The sequence below is a fragment of the Propithecus coquereli genome, unplaced genomic scaffold (genome assembly GCF_000956105.1).
Source record: "Propithecus coquereli isolate 6110/MARCELLA unplaced genomic scaffold, Pcoq_1.0 Scaffold166, whole genome shotgun sequence".
Lineage (NCBI taxonomy): Eukaryota > Metazoa > Chordata > Mammalia > Primates > Indriidae > Propithecus > Propithecus coquereli.
In genome coordinates this window covers 3,157,602-3,171,541 of record NW_012141191.1, presented here as the reverse complement: position 1 = coordinate 3,171,541, position 13,940 = coordinate 3,157,602, and the positions used below count along the sequence as shown (strand labels likewise).

The 13,940-nt window shown below is 44.1% G+C and overlaps 1 protein-coding gene across 2 annotated transcripts in view; it reads left to right on the top strand.

Moving 5' to 3' along the window:
* Positions 1-13,940, top strand: part of MAMDC2 (MAM domain containing 2) — a 157,542-nt gene that overhangs the window by 65,474 nt on the left and 78,128 nt on the right. For both annotated transcript variants that reach the window (XR_001137359.1, XM_012641595.1), the window contains exons 3-5: positions 3,518-3,789; positions 5,047-5,131; positions 8,269-8,406. Coding sequence is in view for 1 of the 2 variants with exons in the window: in XM_012641595.1 (XP_012497049.1) it covers positions 3,518-3,789; positions 5,047-5,131; positions 8,269-8,406 (495 nt within the window). In the remaining variant the exon portion in view is untranslated. The remainder of the gene's footprint in view (positions 1-3,517; positions 3,790-5,046; positions 5,132-8,268; positions 8,407-13,940) is intronic.

Here is a 13,940-nt window from a genome sequence, read left to right as displayed (position 1 = left end):
GAAGTAACCCAGGAACAGAAAACCAAATACTGCATGTTCTCAATTATAAGTGGGAGCTAAGTAGTGGGTATGCATGGTCACACAGAACGACATCATGGACATTGGAGACTCAGAAGGGGAAGGGTGGAAGGGGGGTGCAGGATGAAAAATTACCTATCGAGTGCAACATAACACTATTCAGGTGATGGGTACACTAAAGCCTACTTCTCCACTATACAATTCATCCATGTAACAAAAAACCATTTATATACCCTTAATCTATTAAAATTTTAAAAAAGAGAAACTTTTCTGGAATTAGTGGTGATGGTGCACAACTTTATGAATATGCAAAAAACCACTGAATTGTATTAAAAGGGTGAATTGTATGATATGTGAATTATGTCTAAGGTTAACTTCCAAATGACAATCTCATTAGGATGAAATAAATGAAATATTCCACACACAAAGAAAACTTCATTGACTCACTCAGTGGTAAAATGATTCTTTTTAATAAAGTAAGAAGAAACAACTCACAAATTTGTTTTAGAATAGCAATTTTATTAGTGACAGGGCAAGGAAAGTCACCATCTTTGATATCAATATCTTCATCATTCTATATATATTTTCTTAAACTTCTTTGAAATATACCATGTTCCTTCTAGTTCAATTTAGCTATAATATTACCACAAAATACACTCTAACACTGAAGCCACAAGCAAGGAGAACAAATAGTTTCAACTCAAGTGCCAACTCAGATTGACTGGTAGTGGCTACACGCAACACTGTGTTTAGAAGGATTCTGAGGCTATATTCAGGCTAGGCATGAAAAATATTAATTTAGAAAATTTAGCTTGAACTTGGCAGTGGTAGTGGAGGTGGGCAGCACTTGGGCTAATTATTGGATCTAGGAAAATGCATTATTCTTCTAAGTGGATGCAAAATCAGTGGGGTAGATAAATCTTCGGATGAACTGAAATGCCGCTAATAGGCACATTCACATGCATAACCTAAAAACGAATTTGAAGTCTGTAATTTAAATGCAAAATACCAATATTTTGAAATAGCTGACATTTATGGCTGAGATGTCAAAATCACTCAATAAATAGCACCAACTTTCATCATACGGTATAATATGAAGGTATTTTAGGTAATACATTTTATATAGTGTATGCTCTCAAAAGTTCTTGACAAGAGAACATTAGCACATGCTTATATAGTAAAATCTGATCTAGTGAGACAGAATGTCAAGAGAGTTTTTTTTTATGGCACTCACTAAAAAGTCAAAATAATCACTAGCATATGGATGCCGTGAGCCTGCTACAACACACATTTACTTAAGTTTGAACTGTCAAGTAGAACTGTCTCCTCCCTCATTTACATGCTACAGGAGCTGCTCTTTCCTTGGTAGACGAGAAGTGCCTAGAGAACAAGCTGTTTCTCTGTCGTACCTTACAGTGATCAAAGCACGGCTCACGCCGGCAGCGTCAGCATCACCTGGAACTTCCCAGGAATGCAATCGGTTAGAAATGCAGGGTCACCCCAGACCTACTGGGTCGGACACTCTAGGGCCCAGAGATCTGAACAAGTCCTACAGGTGACTCTGGGCTCAGGTTTGAGAACACTGCTTTGGGTTGTCCCCTTCTAGAATGGGAAAGGAAGGAGGGAGGGGAAGAACGGGGGAAACTGAGGAAGTGCCCGGGGAGAACCGGGTCTCCTTGTGTGGCAGCTAAGTTGATATTTGGTGTGAATGTTGATAGGTCACAGTGCAGACTTTGTTTCTTTCCTCTTTTACCCCCCATGCCCCAACTCTCTACTTACTCAGAAAAGGTTTGAAGTGCTCACGGGATCTCCCCCATCCCATCTTCATCCCACCCCACTACCAGCCTGCTTAGAGTCCCTTAGCAAAAAGTGGGGACAGGAGGATGGCACTAATGCATTTCGTCATGTCACAGTGAAGCAGCACTTGTATTCAAAAAGGGTTGGTGTGAGGGCCCGGATTTAGGACTGTAAAATCCAACAGGCCCTTCAGCTGGGAATGTGTGTGCAGCACTTAGAACAGTGCCTGGGCCTCGGTAGCAAGTGTTGGCTGTACGCAGGAGGTAGAGGTGGTGGCGGCAATTGCCACGAGGGCCAGATTTCTCCACAAGGGTGCCTGGGTTGGCATCGAGAAGCAGTTGCTATTTGTACCCAGTGGTAGTTGCTATGTGAAGAAGATTGCCAGCTAGAGATAGATCTCAGTCTTGAAACCCGTCAGCCAGCAAGAATGGCTCCCCGGAGACAGTGCCCTAACTGTGTTCCAAATGCGAGGATGGTCATCGGCTGAGCCGCAGCTGCCTGTCGCTACTGGCCGTGGAGATAAGGATCCGGGCTGGGATGGGAATTTAGGACAACAAGTGTGGGAGGAGGGGCTGAAGAACATTGAGCAAAACAAAGAGGCGTTTCAGGGCCTTCCTAGTAACAGCTTAGTTTTGGGGAGCCCAACGTACAAGCGGTGGGGTGCACAGCCCCAGGCTGGAAGGCAGCAGGTTAGATGCTGGCCATGAACGTGAGGACCATCGAGCAAGCATTAGAGTCTGCAGGCCAGAAAGGCCCAGCGGTTCCCACAGACCCGCAGGCATCCGGGTCACTGATAGGACACCAGGCGGCCAGAGCTGGGTCTGGAAGACTCCAATTAGGGCTCTTAGCTTCAGTGCCTCCTTTTTCTTTATAGAAACGTTGTTGCACATCCTGGTGCAGACAGCAGAGCACCACTTGTCAATATTGGGAGGATATGGGGGTGGGGGAGGAAGAGAGGAGAAAGGGAGGAGGGGATAGAGGAGAAGGAAATGGTAACTGTTAGTCCCAGAGTGTCCACGGCCTTGCCAGCCCTATGCTACACGTTTTGCACATGTTTTTCTCATTTAGTTATCAGAACTATGGAATTTGGTCATAGAAGAGTCTAGGGAAGGGATTCTTATACTTAAAAAAGAAATAGCTTACAATGAACTTTGTCTGCCCAGCCCCCAAGATCCAATCTACTATACACATCTGTCTACCATAATGATGCAAGTTAAGTGTGGGTTGAATCGTTAGGTCCGAGGGGAGCTACGGAAGGAGGAGTGTGAGTGCACTGAGCATGCTCACTTCAGGCTGGGGCGTTGCACCTGCTCATGCTGATCCTCTGGATTCTGATGCCAAACTCACACACCATGGGGCCCAGGGAGATGAAGGCAGTGTGCTCTGCGGCCGCAGGCACTGGGCTCCAGCGTCAGGAGTTAAAACGGGGATTATGGCAAAGTGTAGACCAAATGCCTCCCTCTGCAGAGGCAGGACTACTCAGCTCCAGCCTCCTGTTGTCATGAGGGAAAGTGACCTCAGTGTGGCCAGACTTTGTAATTTTTTCACCAGGGGCCAGATATCCGGTGTTCAGGCTTCAGTGGGCTGACAAAATGCGTCTGCAGTTTCTGTCTGCCCACAGATTTACTGGACCACAGTTGTATGTTTTTCCAAGTTGCAAACAAAAGGTTGATCCCTTGCCTGTGCTCCTTTCTCTTTGCAGGCCATTATGTTTACGTGGACACCTCCTTTGCCAAGCAAGGGGAGAAAGCCGTTCTGCTGAGTTCTGACTTACAGGCCGAGGAGTGGAGCTGTCTCCGCTTGGTCTACCAGATAACCACATCTTTGGGGTCTCCAGCAGATCCCAGCCGGCTGAACCTCTACATGAGATTTGAAGACGAAAGCTTCGATCGCTTGCTTTGGTCGGCAAAGGAACCTTCAGACAGCTGGCTCATAGCCAGCTTGGATTTGCAGAACAGTTCCAAGAAATTCAAGGTAGATAGAGTTTAGGAGGAAGATACAGGGCTTGTTATGTGTGCTTTATGATATTCTAAGACGCTGTGAAAATTTCTGCTGGTGAGGTTAGTTATCTCCTGAATTAGAGTGTAATGTTTCATAGGAGATGTAGCATAGAAGAATATTAGTAATGCAAATTAACATTTTGTTTATTCCTTAAAAGAGCTTCTTCCCAGATCTCTTTCCCATCTATTTAAATGCGACTTCGGTAAGAATCTAAATGGGGCTTAAATCAATCTCTTCAATGGAAATAGATTTTCTGTGGTTTTAGGGAGTATTCTCATTTCCTATAATTTTGTTTCATCCTTCTAAATTGTGTATGGTGTATGTTTATATTATCTTGTTAATGGTTTCTTTGCTACAAATTTAACTATAATAAAACATTACCTATAATAAAGGGAAAAATGAAAATACTTTGAAAGAGGAAAGATACTTTAAGGACATGTTCTGTTTCCTTTTCAAAGAGGGAAGCTGTTCCTTGACAAGTGCCAGAAAAGGAAGGTAGAGGGTGTAAGATGACGTTGGGTGTGGATTGGAGGAAGGAAGGAGCATGGGACCCAGAAACACTTGGCCGTGAAGGGTGATGTTTATTGAGACTATGTCATTGAGGACACAATAGAGCCTTCATGAACACGTTCTCCATCCCTAATCCACTTTTTCAATTTCCTCTTCTCTTTTGTCAAGTGTTGAAATATTTCACTCTCCTAGACCCTTGGTCTGCTTGGAGTCCCTCCCAGTCTGGCAGTGGTTGAGAAAGGTGCATCGGAGGTCTGAGTTCCCTCTTGTGTTACATCCTCCCAACAGATATCACATCCTAAATCTGCTAGCACAGTTGTAAAATATAGGGCTAAAACCACACAGGAAAAAGCTATTGCTTTCAGAAACAGGACCACAGTGCCATCACAAGCACTGGAGAAGGTGGTGGTTGAGATAGCAATAGAAGAGAAGACTGCTGACTCAGCTTCTTTTGGACATCTGGCTCACCTCAGAGTTCCGAGAATATATGTATGTGTTTATGTACACACACACACACACACACGCACACACGTGCATACACAAGCACATTCTTTTAGTAAAATCCATAATGACATTGGTATCCAATAGCAATTAACTGAAGCTAACAATCCTGTTTTGCCTTGAACTGCTGAACAGCTCCTGACTAATAGCTGAAATTCTAAACCAAGGAAACACGGTGCTTTGAATTCTAACTCCTCTTCTTCCCCTTGTGTTGTGCAGATTTTAATAGAAGGTGTAATGGGACAGGGAGACACAGACAGCATTGCACTCTTTGAAATTAAGATGACAACCGGCTATTGTATTGGTAAGTGGATTTCATTTTCATTGAATCAGAATGTGAATCTTTGTCTAAAATCTACTGTTGACAGAGGGAAAAGAATCAATCCTAAAGATCAAGTATTGTATAGAAGACGCTGTACGATGCATAGTAATTGAAATTCCTTGCTAGCTTCACTTGAAGGCTGGATGCTGTTTGTCTTCAGTGTGGAAAGGCTCATTAGAGTTTGCCTGGACTGGTCAGATTAATGAAAGAAAAGTAGATGCAGCAACTGTAACCTCAGAGTTGCCACCTTAACTTCAACATGTTCTAATAAAAATAATTTCCGGATTGCTGTAAATTCAGCTTTTTGTAGCATTTGTCAGAAAAGCGGGTGTTGTATTATCTCCTTTCCTCCATTTCTCTCTTGGCACACCATTGCTCCCCTCTCAATAACCATGGTTGTCACTTAGATTCCAGTTCAGCAGAGTTGGTTGGGTGTCTCTTATGCACCAGCTTCAGAGAGGGTATCAGGAGAGGACAGTCCCTGTACTGTGGCTGCTCACCTTTTACTTGTCTGCCACCGAAGCTGGTCCTATACATGATAAATACCACCGGAGAGGGACAAGCGAGGCTGTGGGGGTGCAGGGAGCAGGAGGAGAAACTGGGGAGGCCTGGTAGGGGAGATGCATGGGGGCTGGGGTTTCAAGGAGTAGGATTTGGTCAAGTGGAGGCGCACGGTAGGAAGGAAAGGCTATGCTAGACCCCTGTGGGGAGAAAGAACAGAGCAGGTGCAGGCAAAGGCAAGAGGCTGAGTAGGGTGTTCGAAGTGAGGATCAGGCCTGATAAGGGAGTCTGTGATGGAAGAGTGTGGATCCTGGGTGCGGAGCTCAGATTTACTGAATTATGTGGTTGGGAGGAACCCAAAGTCACCCACAGGGGAGAGGTGTGCGGTTGTGGGTTCAGATGATGAGTTGGAGACAAGGAAAATACAAAGCAAGCAGGAAAACCCCCAGGAAGTGACTGATCTTACAGAGGAAGGGGAAGTGGTGAAGGTAAAATTGGGAGTTAGCAGTGGAACAGGAAAGAGGCAATACAATTGAGAGATTTTTAGCACTGACAGTACGTGGAGGCTAAATGGATGTGGAAGAGAAAGGAGAGGGAGATGATTCTGAACAAAACAGAGGCTTTGCCAATTCCCTGACGTCTCAGTTCTTGTTTTGGCCTTCCAATGATGTCTGTAAAGCAAGTGAAAGAAAACAGACTGGGAAACTGGCTATTTTCTGAAGCTACTGTGAGTTGACCCAAGCTCGCTTCCTGAGCCTCCCTCTGGCCTCCCACCTGGGTCGTGGGTTGTGGCCTAGACGCAGACTAACCAGGCACACCTGGCGGAGCGCCACCTGCTGGCACAGTTGGCTCACTGATCCTCTCCACCTGTAAAACGGGAATGAAATACTCCCCTGTGAGATTCTTGTGAGGACTAATGAGATCGTGGATGTGAAGGTGGTTGGCACAGTGCTGGGCACTCAAGGCATGTTAATGGCCTTTCTTCAAATGATTTGGGCACTTGTGGTTTGTTTAAAACAAAAGGGGTGCCAATACTTTTACCTTGCTAAACTGTATGATCACGCTCTCACCTCTCCTCTCTTTCTGGATACTTTCTCTGCTTCCTTCAGTTCCTCATCTGTAAAATGGGTTAGTAATAGTATCTACCTCATGGAGATGTTTTGAGGATTAAATAAGTTAATTTATATAAAGTGCTTAGAGTAGAGCCTGGCCCATTGGGGAATATTTTGCTTTTTATTTTCCCCTATGGCAACTTTTAGCTCTGAATGTTGGGCATTGGTCAGCAGGTGCCATGGTGGAAAATTTGAAAATGAAAATCTTAAAAATGTTCAATGCTTGCTGATGTAAAAGCACATTGATAACTATACCAGTGAGGATCCTGGCAGGGAGATAGGCACAGAGGGTATACTCAACCTGAGTAATTCAAGGAAAGCTCATTCTCATTAAAGAGACCACAGAGGTGTGAGTGGTAATGGAAACCAGCAAGGGACAGTGCTCTGACCCAGGAGTAGTACCAGTGATGATTTATGAGCTGTTACCCTCTTTAGGTCTGAAAGACAAGGAAGGAGGAGAGGGAACCTGGGAACAGGAGCTGTCTCGTGAGGGCTGCTTGACAAGATTCGCCAACCCAGGGCAACCTGGCTGGGAGAGGGCTGGGGGAATAAACCCCTGAATTCACTCTGCTTCTGCCCTCCATTGGTCAAATCCAACAGGAAGCTGGAAGTCAGGGGAGCCCATTGATACAGTCCAGATAGGTCAACCTCTGGAGGGGAGAGCGGGTAGATCTAGAGGGGACAGTGGGAGATGGCCAGCGCAATCCTACTTCATAATTTAATTGCATGAATATTAGGATCAATGGAGGCACCAGCTTGTGAGTTTCTTGTTCCCACTAAGGGAGTTTGTTGATGTGGAATGACTTACCCAAGCAAACATGTCAATGACGCTAAAGGAAATCTTTATCTTCACTTTCTTCTCCACTCAGCTGCTGCAGAAGGGACCCAGAGCCTAGGAAATACCTGCCCCACCTATTTTGACTGGGTTCTTGTTTATAAGAAAAGCGGGGGATTTTAGCATTGAAAAAACATGCCCCTCAGCTCTAGGTGTCTTGTTCACCGTCAAGAGAGAAGGGGATGGATGACTGGGCCACCAGGTTCAAGAAAGGGTGGTGGACAAAACTTCTGGAGCTAAGAGCATAACTCTGAACAGTGCTTTGAAAGAGAGATGACTGATAGAAATGGCCAAGTGCCAGCCACGTGCTTGGTGCTGTGCTGGAAGCTGTCCACACTTACAACAGCCCTAGGAGGTGGGAACATTGTCCCCATTTCACACATGATGAAACAGAGGCTAAGAGAAGTGATGAGTCATGCTGCAAGCCACAGGGCTAGTAAGTGGAAGGGCTGCAATTCAATTCGAAGGGCCAATGATGAATTAGAATCTGGATTCATTACAGGACCTGTCTCTTTTCTTGCCGATATTGTCCAGGGACCCCGGTAAAAGGTTCCAGTGGGCCAAGGCGGAGAGAAACATCTGAATAGCTAAGAGCAAACTTTGCAGTGAGAATGGCGTACCCAGGTGTGACTGCATGTCCATAAAGAGTGTTTCTGTTTCTCTTCTGCCAGAATGTGACTTTGAAGAAAATCATCTCTGTGGCTACGTGAACCGCTGGAACCCCAACGTGAACTGGTTTGTAGGAGGAGGAAACATTCGGAACTCCCATTCCATTCTCCCACAAGATCACACCTTCAGGAATGAACTGGGTGAGCTGGGGGCAAATGGAGTCCTTTTCCCAGGAGGAATCTTTCTGCCTTCTCCTTGCACCCTGCACTGACCTAACTGTGGCTTCTGTCAACACGGAAGGGAGAAGGGAGGAGGATGAGGAGGGACCAGGAGGCTGGCAGAAGAGGAGGGAAGAATAAACAGCGAGGTAGAGACAAACTGCAGGTGTGAGCTCTGTGACTTAGGAGAAAGCCACCCAGTTAAAAGGTTTTTCTTTACCTGTGACCTGGTCTTGCTATTTTCACATTTCCATATTATGCCTTACGTTCTTATCTGTTTGTTGTTTAATATTTCTTATTTCTAAAGACAAGGCTGGAATAGTCCCAGGTTACTTATCACTAAATATAGATGGAAGGACAGGCGTGAGTCCTTAAGGCCTTCCCAAGTGGCTGCGAGATGGACCAGTACGGATGGTTGACTGAATGTGGTGTGCAACAGGGCCCCCTGGTGGCCAAGTAGGCTGGTTCTCCGCAAGGAAAACGGGGAGGTGAGATTCGATTTCAGTGAGAAGTCGGCTTTGAGGAGAAAGTCTCCACGGAAGGGAGACAGGGGCAAGGGCTTCCTCACTTGTGTATTATCGCTGTGGGCCTATCACTAGACCCTGGTAGACTTTGTAAATGCCTAGGTCTCCCCACAGTCGCAAGACATTCCAGTCCTCAACTCCAGGGTCTTCTCCAAGTAGTGAGCTGCTTTCCGAGAATAGGAATTTGGGTTCTGCTATAAATAGTAACGTTTTCTCTTTTGCTCCTTTTCCATATGGACACTGAGGTGATCTACTCAGCACTAATAAATTGCCAATGCTGACAGCGTATCCCGTGCCGGAAGATGTGACGACTTTTTATGGTTCTTTGCTTTTTTCCTCATTCACTGTAATTTCTCTTCATCTGAATATTTTAACCATGTCTGCAACTTTTTTTTCAAAAGGTGCCCATCCTGCAGCTTATCTTGGCTCTGGGCAGTCTTCATCTTGACCTTACTATTCTCTTTGCCTCTCCTGTCTCTTCCTTTATGCCCAGAGTTTCAGATTAACTTCCTACAGGGGTCAGGCATGTAGTATAAGCAAGTGATATGTGGGCTGGGCGAGGACTGTGGCAAACCAGAGAGCAGAGACCCTGTGTAAAGACTACTCAGCTCCAATGAACGGCTGCCGTGTGAGAAGGCAAGCCCAGGTTGCCCAATCTTTTGATGTTCGATGTTTCGAGATAATCAGGAAGGCAGAGTGTTTATGTGAAATTACCCCAATTTTTAAAAGTTGGTGAATATTTTCTAAAATCAATGCATGGGCTAACAAAACATATCTGCAGGTCAGACCCAGCTGACAAACTTCTATTTTGCAACATTCATCTTACAGGTTCTCTTTTTTTCCCAACATGTCCAGGCTTTTTAAAACAAAATGCTTACCAGCAACTAGATATAAAAAGATTGGCATCTCACGGAGGTTGCCTGTTTAAGAGAAAGCCAACTTTGGATCTAGCATTTACATTCATTCGACCCTGTATTAAGTATGATGGGGACAATGACAAGTCCCCTATGGCCTCTTCCCAGCTTCAAGGAACATACATTCAAGAAAGGGAAAGAGATTTCTACCACAAATGGATGTAACAAAAGGTAGTGTCTGTCAAATGCTGTAACAGTAGTCCCCCTTCTCCACACACACACACACACACAAGATGCTGTTCATTCAGAGACAAAAGAGATCACTTACTGCTCCTGCAAGACATGGCAAAAGAAGTAAACTGCATGGAAGTGTGGGTATCATTTTGACAGATAGAGACGAGAGAAGGCCAGAACACTGATACGATGGCAGCAACAATAAGGGGTAAGTGAGGGAGAGATTGGCTGAGAAAGCAGTGTCAGAGTGTCCGGGCAAATTCTAAAAGGCCTTGAATGCCAGGAAAGAGATTTTACCTTTATTTTATTGACAATGGGAAGCCATTGCAGGTGTTTGAGCAGTGGAGAGATATCATCACAGCAAAGTATTTAGATGAACATGACGACGATGATCTCAGCAGAGGGAGGACAAAGAGGTAGAGCAAGAGTACAAAAGAATGCCCCAGAAACTGTTTCTTCAGATACATCTACAGTCACTTACATAAGATACTGAGATAAGAAAAAGGAAAAACATTTTTACATATTTCAACTTTTAAAAGTAAGGTTTAGCACCTTTGACAATGACAAAAGATTGGCATTTCTCTATATACCACATATTAGGACCCTAAAGATGCATGGCCCATCTCCACTTGTGGCCATTGTCGGAACCACACTATAATGAGTGTTCTGTGTAGAGTGAATGATAGCCAGTCATGCCAGGGAAGTCCATGGATCTGCACGAGTATTTTAAAAGACAGCTGGGTTAACCCAAAACAATGAAATGTCACCACCTCTTGAGACCTTTCTTTAAATGAGCAAAGCAACTAACAATCCCTTGGGAGGTTCAGAAAAGAAAATCCAGGTGACTTTTTCTTCATGTATGAAAATAGGCTGGTTTCGAGACTCTTTTCCTATCACGTCTTAAGAATCTAATGCAAGGAATGGAAAGGATCTTGAAAGGCTGATACCTTCAAACTGCAATAATTCTCCATGTCATTATCACAGTTACACAGAGATGCAAGTTTAACTATGGAGACATGTTAGAGAACTTGTCCCAAATCACTTACAAATTAGTTCCAAAGTCTAATCCTCTGGGTAGCCAATGTCATGATTCAGTGATTACTTATTCAATACATCATTTTTTGTCCTCAGTGATGGCAAGGGTCAGCTGGTGGGGAGACACACATTTCTTGGGAGAGGCAGCAGACCTATGGACTAGCATCAAATCATCTGTTGACTCTGTTACCTGAGTACAATCCATCCTTTGAAGAGTATAATACCCCTAGGCCTTCCTCACACTCATCCGTAACTATAGAACATTCTGACTGTATTTGTGTCAATGAAGGATAGAGGAAGAGCACGAAGCCAGGAGTTGGAATGCTTGTGCGCCTGGCCGGTTACCAGGGTACTGTATCACCTCGAGCAAACCCTTAACTTCTCAGGATCTCCACTGGTCTGTTTGTAAATGAGGAATTTGAATTTGGTGATCTCTAAGATGCCTTTGAGTTCTAGTAGTTTACTCTTCTCCCTTTGCCTGATGCTATATACCAGGGTCTCCAAATTTGTCACTCATTGAGATCTATTTCAAAAATGATGAGTCCCCCTGAGGACTTAAAAGCACATTGCATTTGACATTAGGAAGAAAAAGAAAAAAGGAAGACTAATGGAATGAAGAGGTGAGCAAAAGAGGACCTGACTTTTCTAATGTCTTGACCAGAGGGCTGAGAGCTAAGCATAGTGGTGTGATCATTCCTGAGGAGCACTAAGGCTTGCTGGGAGGGTGCTGTCACCCCTGCCATTGGCACTTGTGTCTCTCCTCCTCTCCCACTCCTTCTCCCCCTCCCATCTTCCTCTCTCCATTTTCCTATCCTTTCTCTCCTTCCTTGGCTATTCTTAAACACCTCCCAAAGGCAGGCAGCTTTTCCCACTAGCTTTGCTTGGTCCCCTGATGGCTAAAGAACAAGCTGACCCAGGGCTCAAGGGGAGAAGTCCAAGGAGAACTTCCACCTCCTTCCAGCAACGCACAGAATTATATAGTCAGTCCAGTTGGAGCCAGAACACTGAATGACATTTCTTCATTGATCATTCGCTTATTCACTCATTCATTTAACAAACACATAATAAGCACTTTTTATATGTCAGGCATTCTTGCATACCCTGGTGATATAAAAACAGGCACTGACCTCAAAAAGATCACAGGAACCAACTTTTCCCAAAATTCTGTCCCCTAGAATACCAGTTTTTGAGTATATTAATCTTTATATGGGGGCAGAAGGGCAATAGGTGGTCACATAAACTGGGGAAACCCTGAGTTAAAGAAAGGTAAACAGATTTCTTTATTTCAGGACTTCTCATGGCCTTTAATACTGTTCTGTGTTAATATATCACAGCATTTGTCAAATTATCTGAATACCAAAATGCTACGTAAATGTGTACAGTGATGCATGACTAATAGAGGTATGAAATAAATGATACAGGGCTGCAGAAAAATGAAAGATTACCTCGGTTTTGGGGTGAGGGAAGACTTTCTAGAGGAAGTAATAGCAGAACTGGAATTTGGCAAGATGAATAAGTGAAATATAAATGCTAAATGTGCAAAAGGGCAGAGGTGTGAGAGTGAATAGTTTATTTTGTGTTTGGAACATATCTGAGAATGCCAGGGTGTATGCTGATGGCAGAGGGGCCCCTAGATCCTAGGCTACGTTCCTGCTTATGCTTAGCAGGAAGCCCCATGTCTGCACGCCACTCACTTCTCCAATTCTTTTCTGCTATTTCACTCCAATTTCCCTCCAACTTTTGGACAGATGTTTTGCCCATTTATTAGCTGACAGCCCTCACATCCCTGCTCAACACACACACACACACACACACGTGCACGCACACATACGTGCACACACACATACGTGCACACACACACGTAACACCCACATGCACACTCCTCATGCCTGGATTCCTATGTCAGTCTTTCTCCTCTATAGGATGGGGCTACAAAAGGTGAGTTCAAAGATTCTAAAATACCTTATTTGAAAAGCTCTGCCCATAAGACTTAAAGATTTGAACAAGATCACCCTTGAATAACAACAACAAAAACCTTCAATGCTCTAAAAATGAAAGAGGTTGCCTCTCTTATTATTACATTTGCCTTCTACTGGGTATATTGATCTTCCCTGAGCTCTGTCAATTTGGGTGGCAAAGTAAAGATGAAATGGTTCAGATGTCTGCCTGCAGCAGCAGATTTTACTCTGTATGAACTCGCCTCCTATTTATTCATATACTGGACTCAGCTATTGCCTTTGCCTTCAGGTAAAAACTGGAGAAACAGCAGTGGGAAGGCGAGCTGTGTGGCTTCTCAGGAATTTCAGAACTGCAGGCAGGGTTGAGGGAAGTCTTCCCAGGAGGGCGCTGTCTTTGTGTTGTAGAAAAGGGAGCATCAAATGTAATAATCTGAAAAATACAATGTGAATATGAGTTTTCCTTCATTTGCTTGTATATTTTTAGCAATTTGCCCCAAATATTGAGTCAAGATTTTTCAACGAACACCACGTCCCCAAATTCTCATCTAATGATGGAGGTGGCTGAAATAATGCAGTAAGAATTGTGGTGGGACATCTTTGGACTACTGAAGGGAATGTGATTTTATACTGTTTTTTGTTACTTAATTCTGATTCATCACATATGGGTTTATTTCCTGGTCAATATTTTATGAAGTGAAACACAGTCTTTCAGGAGCTAACCTACTGACAACTCCAATCATTGCTGTTTTCTATATACCTTAGCAAAAAGAAAATAATTGCTAGAAAAATAATGAGGGAAATTGATCTCTTTGCTGAGATTTTAAAAATCAAGCCTGCTTATGGTGCCACTCTGGAAGGAGCTGGACCAGATCAGAATGATTTTATTCCACCAAAGACCATGAGATAGATGA